Source organism: Callithrix jacchus, chromosome 15 (genome assembly GCF_049354715.1).
Source record: "Callithrix jacchus isolate 240 chromosome 15, calJac240_pri, whole genome shotgun sequence".
Taxonomy (NCBI): Eukaryota; Metazoa; Chordata; class Mammalia; order Primates; family Cebidae; genus Callithrix; species Callithrix jacchus.
The window spans coordinates 92,104,011-92,122,965 of NC_133516.1; the positions used below are offsets into that span (position 1 = coordinate 92,104,011).

At 37.1% G+C, this 18,955-nt stretch overlaps 1 protein-coding gene across 33 annotated transcripts in view; it reads right to left on the minus strand.

Moving 5' to 3' along the window:
* ABI3BP (ABI family member 3 binding protein) overlaps positions 1 to 18,955 on the minus strand; it is a 263,790-nt gene that overhangs the window by 188,333 nt on the left and 56,502 nt on the right. For all 33 annotated transcript variants that reach the window (XM_035274239.3, XM_054246102.2, XM_078352229.1 and 30 more), the window contains exon 2: positions 2,441 to 2,620. In XM_035274239.3, coding sequence (XP_035130130.3) covers positions 2,441 to 2,620 — 180 coding nt within the window. The remainder of the gene's footprint in view (positions 1 to 2,440; positions 2,621 to 18,955) is intronic.

Consider the following 18,955-nt stretch of genomic DNA (forward strand, 5'->3'; position numbering starts at 1 on the left):
AATTTTATTGTGAGAGACAAGGCTGAGACCACTTAATCACCAGTCTTAGGATTACTAAATGGGGCAGGCAGCCATGATGCACCTCCTTTTGTGATTCATTAGGAAATACATAATACCACCTATAAAGTACCACATTTCCCCTTTCCCCCAAATTCAAAGCTAATACGGCCTCTAGATCTAAATACATCTTCATAGGATCCACAGGGGATAGAGGAGGTGCAAAAATACAGAATGGAAGCAACCAGTTCCATATTCTGTCACACAGAATATGAACATTCTCTGTCATAAATGACCCAATTTCTCTAGAAATCAATGACATTTAAAAAGAGAAGGTAAGAGGATTGTTACAGAATAAAAGACACTTAAAAGGCAAAATCAAATGTGTCATATAGGCCTGTTTGGATCCTGATTCATACAAACCAACTCTAAAAAGACATTTGAAGATCACCAGAGAAATGTACATATGGACTAGGGTATAAAATGACATTATGGCATTATTGTTAGAATGTGATAAAGGCATAGTGTTATTAAAAATATTTCTTATCTGTTAGAGATGCATACTGAAACATTTTTAGATCAAGAAATGTGATACCTAGTTATGCATTAAATACTGGTTAAGCAATGAATATAGTATGTATGAAAGAATACACGGAACAAGGTTAGCAAAACAGCGATACATATTCAAACTGCATGCTGACATATGAGGGTTCATTTTAATACTCTTTCCTGAGTTGTCTGAAATTTCCCATGATAACAAATCTTTAAAGAATGAACACAATAATAAATAAATAAAAGTGTCCCTAGTCCATTTAATCAACTGTCATCATAGAAACAGTGAAAGGTTAAAATATCTGTGCAACAAACTTTCTGTAGTTTTCTGAACATATTTTTTTATCAGTGATACTTTGACTATTACTTTAAGACTGAACACTTTTCACCTCATATGGAAAAAGAGCTTACAACTGACCAAATTTTCAATTTATATAACAAAAAAAAACTATCATAAATTAAATATTACTCCTAATACTCAATGATTTTAAAAAAGGGGGTAATAAGGCCTCTGTTTCTATGTGTGTGGGGCAAACACACCGCTTCCAGTCACTTTTCATAGTAAAGAGTGAATAGAGTGGAGATTCTTTGTGGGTTTTGTGGTCAAGATTAGTGTTATTACATTTGTCAGAAATGCTTAATTCTCAGGTTTTTGGTAACAAACTAGTAGGTTTACTTTAAAGTGATTGTCTTATGTAAAATCTAGTCTAGACACTTAATTAACAATATTATTCTATTGCCTGATTTTGAAGTCCAACCGAGTCTTCTCTATGAGAAACAAGAGCCTACAGGACAAAAAGATTCATCTTCAACATTCCCTGCAGATTATCAGAGCTGATATAAAGTAATTGAATTTATAGGGTAACACGTCTGAAACTCACCGGAAAGCTCCTAAGCAATAATTTTAGATGTGAAACAAAATATAAACCTCATATTAGACTATTCAGAAAGGCTTTAAGAGCATTCACAACAATAGAAGATCCTTTTCAAAATTATCTATCTATTTATTTATTTATTTTTCAGACAGAGTCTCACTCCATTGCCCAAGCTGGAGTGCAGTGTTCCTATCATGGCTCACTGTAGCCTCAACCTCCTTGGGCTCTAGAGATCCTCCCACTTTAGCCTCACAGGTAGCAGGGACTACAAGGCGTGAACCACTACGCCTAGCTTTGCATTTTTTGTAGAGAGGGGATTTTGTCATGTTGCCCAGGCTGGTCTAGAATTCCTGAGCTCGAGTGATCCACCCACCTCAGCCTCCCAAAGTACTGTGATTACAGATGTGAGCCATTGTGCCCAGCTTAAAAAAAAAAATTATTCTTAAATGGTTTTATTTGCAAATAATTTTTCTGGAGAAGACTCAAAAGTGACCCACATTCTCAATTTACATTTTAACATGATTTAAAACATTTTTGAAGAAATATAAAATTGTATAATACATACAAAAACTTTAATAATTTTCTTTGAAATACTCTATGTTTTTAAAAATATAATACACTTCCTTTTTTAAAAATGTAGCTTTTCATGAAAAGACACTCAAAACACTGGAGATGTAATCTATCAAAAGATGGTAAGATACAGCAGGAAGGAAAACTAGTACACGTAAAATATGTTACAGAGATTTAATCCCAGACATTTCAGTTATTTTTTTCCTTATGAATTTTTAAGGTATATGACCAGGGACAATGAATATGACTGTTTCTGGATGAAATAATTTTTAATGTAAAGAATTATGCTATGAGTTACAAGACTTATGAAGATGACTTGTAATGCTGCCATTTGATTAAGCTAAGGAGGTAGAAGAAATAGTTCTTAACATCAAGATTTGTAGATCATGTTCCAGCCACCACCTCTTACCTCCTTGCCTTCCCAGCCCGATACCCAAACACCTTACCCACTATGGCCTCGGTGAACTTCCCTTCCGCGGGGAGGGGAAAGTATTGGTTTGGTGATACATTGCTGCCGTATCCCAGGAGAAGACCTTCAAGCTTTACATTTGGACTTGGACGCAGGAACTTCAAGAAGATGGAGTCACTTGTGGTATTGATGTGCACTTTCAGGCTTGGCCTTTTACCTAGTGATGGGAATGAAAACATCATGGCTGTTACTTCCCCTTTTTATCATCCTACCCAAATTCCCATCAAGTGTGGGAGGCTAGAGCATTGTTCTTGGAAACCATGTTGTCTAGTTTGCTACTCAGTATCACAGCACACGCACCCAAATGCCTCAAATGAAGCTTAACAACATAGAGCAGCCTAGAATAAAAAGTGTGTCATGGGCCGGGCGCGGTGGCTCAAGCCTGTAATCCCAGCACTTTGGGAGGCCGGAGCAGGTGGATCACGAGGTCACTTTGGGAGGCCGGAGCAGGTGGATCGAGACCATCCTGGTCAACATCGTGAAACCCCGTCTCTACTAAAAATACAAAAAATTAGCTGGGCATGGTGGCGCGTGCCTGTAATCCCAGCTACTCAGGAGGCTGAGGCAGGAGAATTGCCTGAACCCAGGAGGCGGAGGTTGCGGTGAGCCGAGATCGCGCCATTGCACTCCAGCCTGGGTAACAAGAGCAAAACTGCGTCTCAAAAAAAAAAAAAAAAAAGCGTATCTTACAGTTCAATACTTAGTAGTTTATCATTGGGCAGGTAGATGGGATTTGGACTATTTTGGCTAGTCAAAGTTGGTCAGAACCTTTGCTTTATATGCACTGTCTGGGTATGCAGAAAGAACCTGAGTTTTCTCATTGGTAAAATTGAATTACTACAGCGCAAAAGCACCCAGTCTCCTCTACGAGGATTTCCAGTGCCACACCCACAGGTCTTAGTCATAGACAGAGTTGGAAAGGGAGAGAAGAAAAAAAGTTTTTGTCTCCAGATTTTTCACAGAAAGGGGAGTACTAAACACTGGGGTCTATTGGGGGGAAAAGGGAAGGGCCAGTGGGAGGGGAAGGTGGGGAGGGATAGCCTGGGGAGAAATACCAAATGTGGGTGAAGGGGAAAAGCAAAGCAAAGCACACAGCCATGTGTGTATCTACGCAATTGTCTTGCATGCTCTGCTCATGTACCCCAAAACCTAAAATCCAATAAAAAATTAAAAAAAAAAAAAAAAAGAAAAAAAGTTTTTGTCTTAGGGGTAACTGAGATAGTAGAATAGGCAATGCTGGAAGGCAGAGAAGGGTTGAGGAGAAAAATGATTAGTTCCATTGAGAGTACATCAGGAAGTACATGGAGATGTCCAGTAGCGAGTCGGATTTCTAAATGTGATACTCAGGATGGGGGTGCAGACCCATCTGGGTGTCATTAACTTATAAGTGATCATTGTATAAACTTTCCCAGAGAGACCGTCAAGGATGAGAAAAGAGATCTTAATCAAATTCTCAGGACTTTTTTTTTTAAGTGCTAAGGCAACAGAGGCAAATAATCACACTAACCAAAGGTCTTGACCCAGTGGTGAGGAAACATTGTCTTTTGCCTTTGGAACCAGAAGGAACCGGTTTCAAACCCCACTTCTGTGACCCTGACAACCCACTGAAGATATTCCTGCCTTATCTTCCTAGTTTCTAAGTGATATATAACATTTAACTTCTTGCTGAGTTATTTACAAAGGTTAGCGTATTAGTCTGTTACACTGCTATAAAGAAATACCTGAAACTGGATAATTTATAAATAAAAGAGGTTTAATTGGCTCAAGGTTCCTAAGATTGTACAGGAAGCATGGCTGGGGAGGCCATGGGAAACTTTCATGGCAGAAGGCAAAAGGAAAGCAGGTAAGTCTTACGTGGCCAGAGCAGGAGGATGAGAGAGAAGGGGAAGGGGCCACACACTTGTAAACAACCAGATCTGATAACTCTATCACAAGACAGCACTAGGGAGAGGGTGCTAAACCATTAGAAACCACTCTTGTGATCCAATCACCTCCCACCAGGCTGACCTCCAACATTGGGGATTACAATTCAACATGAGATTTGGGTGGGTACATAGAGCCAAACCATATCAGTCAGTTAATGTAAATGGCACTACCTTAAAGCTGGCACATAGCAATTGCTCAACAAATGATTAGTAATACAGGTCCACGATCCTTTACCCATGATTCAGAAATCAAAAAACTTTGTAGTTTGTTTTTTCCTTTTTTTTTTTTTTTTTGTAAATTTGTTTCAAACTCATCTGGCTACACATCCCAGTCAGAACCATCATGAGGCTATTCAATCTTTCTTTCATCCACTAGGGTGACTGTTTGTGTGTTTCATTGGAGAAATTTGTTCAGTTAAATGGTGTTGATCAAGACCCCATTAAAGAAGTTATGTAATATGTAGTCTTGGCATCCTAGTTCTGTTCTAACCCTCCTCTCCAAATTTCTGAATTCCAAAACATGTCTGGCCCCAGGGGTTTTAGATAAAGGATTGTGAACCTGAATTATGTTATTTCCATATTCCTCAAAGATTTAATATTTAAAAAATATTTTGACTGTTGAAAAGACTGCATTTACCAACTAAATAATTTACATTTTATTTCCCATTAATCAAAGACTTAAATTGTACAAATACAAGGACTTACACTGTACAAAATACATCACTTTTGTACAGCATGTGCTCCCCAACATCATCACACTCAATTTATTCTGCACCAGCCAAAATCAGCCTGCACAACCTCAATATAACCACAGAAAATGATTCAATTAGGCCTTTGGAAAAAGAAAAATACCCTTTCTTGGATACCAGGTTGTGGGGATTATTCATACTCAACAGCTAAGGTTATAGTTTCCATGTATGTGCAGAGTACTTTTTACTTTCCAAGAACTTGATGAAATTTTTATAAACTTCTTGAACCTCAGACGGCTATTGTTATGCTGTAGCAAAATTAATACCCAGAGATACTGAGTGGCCTATCCAAAATCGAAAAGGGACCTTACAAATAATCTAGTACCATTCCTCCAAATGAGGAAATTGAGGCACCCAGCATGTTAAAAGTAGGGTCAAAACTGGATCTTGGGTACTCACTGGGCTGCACTGCACTGCTTTCCTCATTGAGAACTTAGTCATTGTCCAAAATGGTAAGGAGTGGCCACACCACGGATCATAATGCTCAAGTTGGTGCCAACTGCTAGTGTTTTGTTCGAGCTTCGCCAGGTTTTGATAAGATGATTTATACTTCAAACAAAACAAGGATTTTGTCAAAGCCAATTTTTTCCCTTGTTAATAATTTGCCTAGATGAACTCTAGAGTTACTCCATCCTGCTCAATAAAATGGAACCAACGTAAATCAAACACGTATTCTGCTACCCTAGAAGGCTATCAAGTCTCACAATGAATCCAAGCACAGCTAGCTTATTTCCAACACTTAGTTGGGAAGGAGCGTTGAACAAATCTTAGTGCAATTAGATTGCACTCATATTTGGCAGGAGCCAAGAGTCACAGGATCATCATCACGTTAGACCTCTGCTCATGGATTTTGGTCTGATGAACCACATTATTTCTCCCCTGGGAAAGTGGAAATGATGGCTACATCAAATGAGAACAAGGAAGGCTGTCTCGTTTTTCCAAACAAAGTGTAAGTAATCCACCTCCTGTGCACAGGATTTTTCTTGACTCCCGTCTCTCTCCCTTTTGCTAACAAGGTTTATCCATAAATACATCAACATTATATAACTATTCTAATGAATTGGCATTTAGCTATTCTACTTTTTCTAAAATTCCAATTCATACTACTCTCTTGAGCTAAACTTAAAATGCTCTGAAAAAGAACAATACACACAGACAAATCTCACCTCAATACAGCATCACAAACTTAAATTTAAGACTGCTACCTGAGTTCCTTTTTTTAGAGCTAGTAACTCAAATGTCTTCATTATCTTACCACACAGTACTTCCTCTCTTATTACTTTTCAACACTTCTCATTTGTTTTTGATTTCTCTAATCCTCTCACTTTCTACAATGCCTATGAGGCTCTGGCCCTACACCTTTGCAGCTTGTCCACCCAGTGTGGATTCTCTCCATCTTCAGTTTGCCTTCTCTACATGCCTTGACTCACTCAGTTATTACCAAATTGACCCTTTTTCGTGTAGCAAAAACTTTAAGCAAGTTGTTTTTCTACCTTCAGTATAAGTAAGTTCAAGTGTTTCTTTGAATGAATGTTTAGATGAATATTAAATGAAATTTACACTCTTGGACACTTTCTCCAATGATTTGGGTTATGTCTATGTATATTCTACACTAACATTTAATCTTTGATAATACATTTGTTTCCAGTGTGAGTGATTCTGGTTTAATAGTTTGGAATACCAGATATATAATGACAGTTATCTTTCAACTGTTAGTATAAAGACCTCTGGTAGAGATTAGTTTGACTTCCTCTCTTCCTATTTGTATGTCCTGAGCCATAAGGTAGAGATTGTAGAAAATAATTTGACATGATACAAATTAGTTAATTAGTATAACATCTATAAGTAAAATGGTATATATGTCATCAGAAGAGCTCCGGAATATAGAGAAATAAGCCAAATAGAAGAATGTTTTATTGCACCTTATATGAGGAACAAAGTCTATGTCAACAGGAGTGAGAAAAAATAAAAAAAGAATGTGTATATTTTGAGAAAGTAACATCAGTAGGCCTTAGACAAAAATAGCATATTTGCAAAGTAGAATCTTATATCTACAATGGTGGTTTCTAATCCTCTGTTTGCAACACCTTAGAGTATCTGTTAATATTTCAAAGAATGTTATGAAATTCTTTAAAAAAAGTCTTTCTCAGAAGTGACAAAGGTGACATTACCACTGACCCCACAGAAATACAAAAAACCCTAAGGGGCTATTATAAATACCTCTATGCACACAAACCCAGCAGAAACGGATAAATTCCTGGAACCATACAACCTCCCAAGATCGAACCAGGGAGAAATTGAAATCCAGAGTAGATTAATGAGTTCCAAAATTGAATCAGTATCAAAAAGCCTACAACCTGAAAAGGCCCTGAGCCGGAGAATTTCGCAGCCAAATTCAACCTGAAAAAAGGAGCTGGTACCAATACTGAAATTATTTCAAAAAAAATTGAGGAGGAGGGTCTCCTCTGTAACTCATTCTATGAGGCTAGCATCATTTTAAACCTGGGAGAGACAAAATGAAAAACGAAAACTTCAGGCCAACATCTCTGATGAACATAGATGCAAAAATCCTCAACAAAATACTAGCAAATCAATGCAGCTGCACATCAGAAAGCTAATTTGCCATGATCAAGTAGGCTTTATTTCTGAGACGTAAGGTTGGCTTAACATATGCAAATTAATAAATGTGATTCATCACCTAAACAGAACTAAAAACAAAAACTGCACGATCATCTCAATAGATGCAGAAAAGGCGTTTGATATAAAATTCAACATCCCTTCATGTTAAAAATCCTCAACAAACTAGGCATTCAAGAAACATAGCTGAAAATAATAAGAGCCATCTATGACAAATCCACAGCCAACATGATGCTGAATATTCAAAAGCTGGAGGCATTTTCTCTGAGATCTGGCACAAGACAGGGATGCGTACTCTCACCATTCATATTCAATATAGTACTGGAAGTCTTAGCCAGAGCAATCAGGAAAGAGAAAGAAGTAAAAGACATACAAATAGGAAGAGAGGAAGTCAAACTATTTCTCTGAAGATGATATAATTCTGTACCTAGAATACCCTGTAGTCTCTGCCCAAGGGTCCTAGAAATGATAAATAACTTCAGCAAAGTTTCAGGATACAAAATCAATGTACAAAAATTAGTAGCAATTTTATACATCAGTAATGTCCAAATGAAGGGCCAAATCAAGAATACAATCCCATTCACAATAGCCACAAAAAGAATAAACTACCTAGGAATACAGCTAACCACAGAGGTAAAAGATCTCTACAACAAGAGTTACAAAACACTGCTTAAAGAAATCAGAGATGACACAAACAAATGGAAAACATTTCATGCTCATGGAGGAAGAATCAATATTGGTGAAATGGCCATACTGCCCACAGCAATTTATAGATTTGATGTTCTTCCTATCAAACTGCTAATGAGATTTTTTTCATAGAACTAGAAAAAGCTATTCTAAAATTCATATGGCACCACAAAAGAGCCCAAGTAGCCAAAGCAACTCTAAATGAAAAGAACAAAGGCTAAAGGCATCAAACTACCTGCCTTCAAACTATATGACAGCACCACAGTAACCAAAACAGCATGGCACTTGTAACAAACAGACACATAGGTCAATATAGCAGGTTAGAGAGCCCAGAAATAAGGCCACACACCTACAACTATCTGATTTTCATTAAAGCCAACAAAAACAAGCAATAGGGAAATGACTCCCTATTCAATAAATGGTGCTGGGATGATGGATAGCCATATGCAGAAGATTGAAACTGGATCCCTTCCTTTCACCATAAATACTTTTTCACCATAATAAAAATTAACTCAAGATGGATTAAGGACAAATGTATAACTTAAAACTATAAAAACTCCAGAAGAAAATCTAGTGAATATCACTCTGGACATAGGCTTTTGCAAAGATTTCATGACAAAGTGTCCCAAAGGAAAACAAAAATGGAGAATTGGGACCTAATTAAACTAAAGACCTTCTTCACAGCAAATGAAACTATCAAAAGAGTAAACTGACAGCCTATAGATTGGGAGAAAGTATTTGCAAACTACTCATCTGACGAAGGTCTAATATCCAGAATCTATACGGATCTTGAACAAATCAACAAGCAGAAAAACAAAGAACCTCATTTTTTAAAATGGGCAAAGAACAGGAACAGACACCTCCCAAAAGAAGACATTCATGTGGCCAGCAAGCATATGTAAAAGTTCCCAACATCACTAATCATTACAGAAATGCACATCAAAACCACTCTGAGACATCATCTCACACGATCGGAATGGCTATTATTAAAAAGTCGGAAGATAACAGATGCTGGTGAGATTGTGGAGAAAAGGGTATGTTTACACACTGCTAGTGGGAATGTAAATTAGTTCAGCCATGTGGAAAGCAGTTTGGAGATTCTTCAAAGAACTTAAAGCAGAACTGTCATTCAACCTAGCAATCCTGTTACTGAGTATACACCCAAAAGAATATAAATCATTCTACCAAAAAGACACATAGCACTAACAGGGAGCAATTAGGGAACACAGCCCTCATACATGGTACTTAGTGAGACAAGCTAAACTATTGTGGACATCCAGTTGCTGACATGAGAGAAAGGAATCATCACTATAATCCATTTAGTAGAAGAAATTCTTTCATATCTAATCTTTCATAAGGTTATCTTACATTCTCCAAAATACTTCAGAATGTGGTTTAAATTGTTGATAACAAGTTGGTCAAGATGACAAAATTACTTTAAGAGAAAAGCTGCAAAATATGAAGCACTCTCCTAAAAGTAAATAATACTTATTAGTGTAGCATCAATCACTATCAGCTTTTATGTTTTCGATGTGGCAGACTCTAAAAAGGAAATCGGGATTATTTTAAATAGCATGTTTGGACTTAAAAGAGATCAGGTATGGAAGTAGATGCTAAGTCAAAGAATACCTACACTACTGACATCAATAAAATAATCACATCGTTTTAGGATTAAACACATAACCCTATTCTTATCCATAGTGTGTTCTTTCATTGCACAATTTTCTCTTACAGTACAAACTTCTATACTTACTAGCTACTTACTTCATTATACAAAATCAAATCTTCTAAGATACCAAAATAATAAAGCCAATTCCTGGCAGTCGAAATATGGCATACGAAGCACAGATTTTAGAAACTGATGAATTGGACTAGGTCATGTTTTTAAAGTTTTGAATTTTAAAAGAACTAACAAGGAAAAGAAAGGGCAAGCTGCCCATTGGAAGAAAATATTTGCAATACACATATCAATTGAAGGATTTGTATTTATATACAGAAAAGAATTCTTTCTATTCTATAAGAAGAAAAAAACATGAAAAAAGTGGCAAAATATTTAAATAGATTCCTCATGAAAGGAGATTTAGGATAGCTAAGAAGCACATAAAAGGATACTCAACATCTGGGTGTGGCAGATGCTGTCTGTATGGGGTCGGACAGTAAAGATTTTAGGCTTTTCAGGACAGATGTTCTGGACCACAACCATTCAACCCTGCCATTGCAGCACATAAGCAGCTATAGACTCATACAAACAAATGGACATGGCTAAGTTCCAATAGTGTGATATTTATACAAATCAGCAGTGGGCTGGATTTGGCCTGCAGGTCATAGTTTACCAACTTTTGGTTAATATCATGAGTCATTAGGGAAAGGCAAATTAAAACCACAGTGAAATATTACACATAAGAATGGCTGAAATTAAAAAGACTGTCAATCCCAAGTGTCAGGCAAAATGTAGTACATCTGGAACTCTCATACATTTTGGGTGTAAATTTTAAACAATATAACCACTTGGGGAAACTGCTTGCCAGTTAGCTAATAACCTATCCATTTCATTCCTAGGTATTTAGTCAGGAGAAAAGACACACGTCTGTGCAAAAACTTGTATGAAAGTATTTAAAGCAGTGGCAAACTAGAAATAAACAAATGTCCATCAACAGTTGAACAGATAAATATTTATAGCTCATCCACACAATGAGATACAGCTCAGCAATAAAACAGAACAAATTACCTACATACACAACATAGTTGAATCTCTTGTCTGGCATGCCATTTCTCTACTGTAGAATGGGCTGTGACTTTCTTCATCTCCGTAACCTTCCTATACAGACTCTCCTGATGGAAGGTCATTCAAGCATCTTACAGCACTGGCAGAATTAGTTTTAGCAGTGTCTAAAATTACTATTCACCACTCAATATGTGGTACATATACAAAGTTACCAAGACCTATTCAGGAATTATTATGCTACAAGAACTGACAATGCTCAGTTTCAAACGTAGTCCATGCTCCTCTTTGACAGGGGATTACAAGGAGAAAACATTCTGATGCCTTTACAGTCACATCAGCTTGTTAAGGAGCTGTCAAGATGTCACATCTCAAGTTTATGTACAAGGAGGGCAATTACGGTCAGAAGTTTCCAAAACTAATAGTAGATGACATAAATTGTATTAAATTAAACTTTAATGCTACGATATACAACCATAATCTTAAAAAAGAACAAGAGAAAGCCCGTTGTGGGAACACAGATGGAGCTGGAGGCCATTATCCTTGATAAACTAACACAAGAACAGAAAACCCAATACCACATGTTCTCACTTATAAGTGGGGGCTGAATGATGACTAGATATGGACGTGAAGAGGGAACAACACGCACTAGGGCCTAGTTGAAGGAGGAGGGTGGGAGGAGGGAGAGGATCAGAAAAAGTAACCATCTGGTACTAGGCTTAGTACCCGGGTGACAAATTAATCGGTACAACAAACCCCCGTGACACGAGTTTCCCTGTATAACAAACCTGCACATGTACCCTGAACCTAAAAGTCAAAAAAACCAAATAAGCAAACGTAGGGATTAGCAATAATTTAACATTTTTTTTTTTTTAGTTCTTAGGTAGTCGAAAAGGGATCACATAGCATAGGCTTTCTGTTCAAATGATTCTTTGTCCTGCCCCCAAGATCCAAGGAAACGTATTAGATGGAAAAAACCGTGGAGTTTCAGTAACTTTCCTGTGACAGTGAAGAGTCACTGTGAAGAGAGTGGTCAGAGGCAATTATACAAGTATCTTCAATTGTTCCTGATCCTTATATAAAAACGTGTATTCATATGTGTTAGTCCATAAAATGACTTTTTCTTATCAAAGACAAGCTGAAGATCGGTGATACTAGTGGGAATTTTCATAACAAAAAAGCAAGGCAGCTCCAGCTAAATACTTTAAGGAGAATTAAATGATGTTATCAATTAAGTCATATTAGACAGTTTTAAAACTGCTTTCACCAGTGCTGAAAAGGCAAGATGCTTAAATGACCTCCCATCAGAAGGAGAGCTGCCTAAGGTGGTTGTAGAGATGAACCAAGTCATGGCCCCTTCTGCAGTGGCATGGTGGCATGAAAAAAACAAAGTAGGCAGAGAGAATTAAATTGCTTTGGTGGTCAGGTAGTGGAGAATGTTGTAAGGGGGGGGCGCATGTGTGTGTGCACGTGCGTGTGCCTGTGCATGTGGGTGTGTTTGCAGAATTGTAATACTGAAGAAACACAGAATAATTGTTAGGCAAATCCTTTCCAAATTTTAAGTTCTTATACTCCAACTACCAATTCCTTATATCTCTTACTATCCTGGCTCTCTGGATCTCCACGCTGGAATCTCTTCTCAAAATCCAAGATTCTCCATCACTCTCTTCCCAACTCTCTGGGAATGGAGTTTCACTCAGTCCCAGTAGGGAATTCCCGAGCACCTACATAGAACTTGTGGGCAGTGACCACGTAGCTACTCTATAACATGTCTTCCAGAAAGAGGGATGGTGCTGACAGTTGTTCAGATTATTCAGTGCAAAACTCATTCAAACCGTCTTTTTATCATCTTTATCTATTTTATTTATCTTTATCTTTAATTTTATCATCTTTATTATGGCACCATTCAAACCATCTTTTTATCGTCTTTATTTTATCTTTATCTATTTTATCATCTTTATTATGGCACCATTCAAACCATCTTTTATTTGTGGCTGTACACTTCCACAAATGTTATGCAAAAATAGTTGCTACTTACACAGATGAAAGGTTGGATGAGGGTAACCAACCTGTCATCCTGACCTTTCCTCATAGGCTTCAAGCCACCCCACCCAACTTGCCCTTCTTACTGCATGCCTTTCATTCTTATCATCCCTGCCTCCTAATTCTGATGTTCCTGGTACTTAGGGCTACCAGTAGTAGGATGCTTGGTGTGGGCTAGATAGGAAGCCAGCTACAAGCACTTTAGACACTGTACTCCCTCATTTACAAATGAAATTACTTCATTATACACAACTATTATATATGTATAATATATATACACATACATATATATGTACACATACATACACACATATATATATAAAATCCATATGATGAGGTTATAAATATATATATATATTTAAATAAGAATTTAGATAAGAATATAGAAGAATTTAAATAAGAATATAGAGGAAAAGAGATTCTGGGCTTTTAGGAAACGTAAATGAACAGTACACAGAATTAGAGGCGGACAGAAGGCATCCCTATTTATATTCTATAAACACAAATCAGAAAACAAGACAAAAATTCTGATTCAAATCACTAAACAAAGATTTGTATAAATCCAAAGAATAATTACATTAAAAAACATGTACAGAATAAAAGTGGGGTAAAAGTACATAAGCCACATAGATAGCTGTCCCCGTGCCAGGGAATGGGGGCCTTTTAAAAAAATCAGAACTTGACTTTACTTATGCATGATCATATGTTAGGAAGAAGCTCAAATGACAGCATTCCATGATCTCTGCTCCAGGGCAGGCAGAACAGCACGTTCCCTCTCCAGGATGCCTTGTTGTAAGTCTGCCAGCTGGAAGACATGCTGCCACATGCAACATGTGTTCTCAGAGTTCAGGAAATGAGAAGTCTCAGTTCACCTGGAGAGCTCCCTTCATAAAGCCACACCCGAACAATACCCAGAGAGTCATAATTCTTAGGAGTCATTTAGTGAGCTTTTTATTAGGAGATTATGGTCACCAAATCCCCAGAGGATGATTACTTTTTAATTTAGAAAGAAATGTCACTTTACAAAAAGTCTAAGGGGGAAAATCTTCTCTTCCTAATGGGGCACTTTATATCTGTTTGCCCAGCTGTTTGCACAAGTGAGTTCCAATTCAGCTAAAACAACCACAGTTTCCACCTTGGTCAGAATTCCCAGTGCTCTGATTCCTCAGGCCAATACTTCACTGTCTGGTGAATTTGGGTGACTGAATGAGACAGACCGAACCTGCCAATGTTGACATTGCAGGACCATTTGGCAAGTTAATAGTTTTACCAAAGGACCAATAACTACATTACCTACTTTGTAACCCAACCAACAGCCAAGTAGGAAAATTACTTTCAAAGACCACCTTCTAAGTCAACAGTCTCTCATTCTTAAGAAGACACCTCAACCTGAGACATACACAGGTGTCAATTGCACACATTCCCTCAATCTGATCATGCTAAAATTACTCTTTAAAGTTTGAAGTGAGCTAGGGTTTTTTTTGGAAGGGGAAGGTGGGAGAGGCAACCTCACACAATCAATGACCTTATATAGGTATTTGCTGTAAGGGAAGTGGGACGGTGACATGGTTAACTTCAACTGACCAAAAAACTAAATAAAATTTACGTTTACCTTGGGGCAAAATATTTTTACTTATCTTTTTATTTTGTTCCATTCATTAACTACCAGGTAGTAGGCATTAGTGATACATATTCAAATATGATATGTCTGATCGCAAAGACTGGGCATCCTAGTAAATTGGGTAGACGAGTAAGTCAGTTGTTTCAGTGTAGCATGATTAGTACAATTAGTAAAACGAGGCTACAGTTGAGGGATTCTGAACCTGATTGAAGGGGTGGAAGAAAGAATATATATAGAAAACATCCCTTTAGTTTTGCTTAGTCACGAAAATCGTTTTTATCCCATGAGAATAGGTACATCAAAAGCAGGTAGGGAAGAAAGGAGGAAACTACAAGTGTCAAAGTTTATTTTGTAATAATTTTTCTGTACCACTGTGTAAAAATGGTAGATTCTTAGTTATTACTGTTTTTTCATACATAGAAAAGAAACCCAGTAGGCTAAGGACGTTAACAAGACTCATTTCCCTGCTTTTTGTTCTTTGCTTATTTTTATGAAAATTCATGGAGATGATTTGCTTACATTCTCTTGCTCTTTAAAGTAAGAAGTGATGGTATGAAGTGCTCTTGATGGAAGATGGGCTAGGCTCCATTCCAGGGCTCCGAAAATGTGGTCTCCCAATTAGAGAATCAGCATCATCTGGGAACTTGTGAGAACTACAGCTTCACAGACCCCACCCCAGACCTGTTGAACTAGAAACTCTGGGGGCAGCAATCTGTGTTTCGACAAGCTTTATGAATATTCTGATGCATACTCAAGTTTGAGATCCGTTGCTCTTTTTTTTTTTTTTTTTGAGACGGAGTTTTGCTCTTGTCACATAGACTGGAGTGCAACAGAGTGATCCTGGCTCCGGGCAACCCGTGTCTCCCTGATTCAAGCAATTCTCCTGCCTCAGCCTTCTGAGCAGCTGGGATTACAGGCATGCACCACCACACCTAGCTAAGTTTTAGTATTTTAAGTAGAGACAGGGTTTCTCCATGTTGGTCAGGCTGGTCTTGAACTGCTGACCTCAGGTGATCCGCCTGCCTCAGCCTCCCAAAGTGCTGGGATTACAGGCGTGATCCACTATTCTTTTTCCAAAAGGACTGATACTTCTTTTTCTTTTCTTCTCTTGATAACTCCAATTTGGGCGCTCATTAAATTCCACTGACCAAATAGAGTTTGATCACAGTGATTCTTTACAGGACAAGGCAGAAAATGCTACTTCTACCAATATTAAAATATCCTGAATGTACAAAATTACATATTTTCACTGTGAAAAATTGCTCCAGGAAGCAAATTGAAAATACTCTTGAAAAAAATAAAAAATTTGCCATCTTGCAAAAACATTGCCAAAAAATCACACAGCTTTCTTAAATCTGCTTTTTTTTAAGTTTTGCAAATAAAAAACAAGAGATGAAACTGGAACCAATGGTCTTAGTCACCATCTTTGTTTAGATATTTGGCATCTTCATGAATTATCTGTAATTTGTTTAGTTCATAAATACCCAGTACTGATGCTATATACTTGATCATTCGGAGATTTCACAGCACTGAGAGTATTCCATGGACTAGAGGGAAATGGCTGAACTCCCTAGAGAATGTGGCCAAGTGGTCACAGATACTAAGGCTGAGTGGCCAAGAGACATCAGGAGGCTCTAAGAAAGGCCATTTGCTCTCAACTCCACAGCGGGCATCTCATATTAATAATATGTTGTGGAAGAAATGGGAGGGGTTCTGGCATCAACTTGGTCTTTAATTGTGTTTGACTTTAGGTCAGCTGTCTGCTGTAAGGCTAATTTTTCTTCTCTGTAAAATGTTTTGAAGAATCCCACATTCATTCTCAATCTAATATTCGAGAATATCTCTAACATCTCATCCAGAAAAAAAAATACTATTTTCCTATTAAAGGACAAGAAAATCCAAATATATCAGAAAATAATTTAAGGAAACACCATGATAATAATTTTCAGATCATTTATTTTTCATAGGACTCCCAAATTGCACTTTGAACATTAAAAAAAAGAGAACAAATATTTTCATGGGCATATGGAAGAAATTTATGTGATTGTCACATGTAATTTTTAATAGCTTTAGTGAGATATAATTTATGTATCATAAAATTCTCCCATTGTAAGTACACAGTTCAATGATTTTATAGTTCAAACTCAAAGCAGTTGCTAAATTTATAGAATTTACTAAATTTATTATAATCCATTTTCAGAACATTTCTATTACTCTAAAACATTCCTTTTTACCCATTTATAGTAAATCTCTCTGTTCCCACCCTTAGCTCCAGGGAATCACTGGTCTACTTTCGGCTTTTCTGGCAATTATATATAAACGGACTTGTATGACATGTTCTCTTCTGCACCTGGCTTCTTTTACTCAGCATAATTTTTATGAGAGTCATCCATCCATGTTTTATCACTGGTTCAGTCCTTTAAATTGCTAAATAGAATTTTATCTTATGAATTTATTATGCTTTGTTTATTCAATCCAAATATTTGATGAATATTTGGACTGTTTCCAGTTGTAGCTATGAATAACGCTACTATAAAATTTCATGTGCAAGTCTTTGTGTGGACATATGTTTTCGTTTTTGGGAGGTAACTATGTAGGTGTAAAATTGTTGGTTCATATGGTAAGTTTATGCATAATTTATTAAGAAACTCTCAAACTTTTCCAATTACATATTAATTGTTAAGACTGTGAATATTTCTCTTCCTTGAGGACCACTCCAAATTGTGATCATCCAGAAAATGAGCTATCTTGTTTTATCAATGTCACTAAATACACGTTTAAGAATAAAATCCATTATTTTGAGCCCTGGGATTTCTATCCTTAGTCATTAATGAAGATGAGATTGGCTGAGTGAGGCGGCTCATGCCTGTAATTCCAGCACTTTGGGAGGACAAGGTGGGTGGATCACCTGAGGTCAAGGGTTCAAGATCAGCCTGGGCAACATGGTGAAACCCCGTCTCTACTAAGAATGCAAAAATTAGCCAAGTGTGGTGGCACACGCCTGTAATCTCAGCTACTCAGGAGGCTGAGGCAGGAGAATTTCTTGAAACTGGGAGGCAGAGGCTACAGTGAGCCAAGATTGTGCCACGCACTCCAGCCTGGGTGACAGAGTGAGACTCTATCTCAAAAATAAATAAATAAAAGATGAAATAATTTATTGTGCTACAAATAATTATTTTAAAATATAATAATTCCAAATTATCCAGAAAACAAGAAATACGGTTTTTGCAAAACAATACAATGACCACTGACATTCTTAGAAATGAGTTTGAAGCAGAATAAATTACTGAGTTGTCTTTTCAATATCCAGTCATTTCAGTTTCGTTTTTTTTTGTTGTTGTTGTTTTTTATTTTGAGATGGAGTTTCACTCTTGTTGCCCAGGCTGGAATGCAATGGTGCAATCTTGGCTCACCACACCCTGCGCCTCCCGGGTTCAAGTGGTTCTCCTGTCTCAGCCTCCTGAGTAGCTGGGATTCCAAGCATGCGCCACCATGTCTGGCTAATTTTTGAATTTTTAGTAGAGACAGGTTTCTCTATGTTGGTCAGGCTAGTCTTGAACTCCTGACCTCAGGTCATCCACCCACTGTGGACTCCCAAAGTGCTGCGATTACAGGCATGAGCCATTGTGCCTGGCTCATTTCAGTTTTAAGAATAGTTTAGGCTATAGTAATTATGAGAATATTTGTTTACCACAAAATTAATTACTTCTGAAGACATTAACTTAGTTATTATTTGTACCTAAAAAGAAATTACATGTACATTTTGACCTCATAATCAAATGCTTCCGTTGGGGTTTTCTATGAAAATAAATAGCTATCTATTCTGACTAGGGATTTAGTACTATTTTGATAATATTTGGCATTATTTCTTTTTCATAGTAATAATTAAAACATTTTTAATGTCTAAAAAGTTTTCAATATTAATAAAATATTGAAATTTTGAATTATGCACATACCTGATATATTTCATTACTAACATCTCTGACAGGTTGCTTCTAATGCAGCATTTGAGCTTTTATGAGGTGAGAAAAAGAACATCAAAGTGGCTCGACATCATTGCCCACCGAGCTGACACTGCTAAAATTTCCCCATCTTGTACAATGGATGT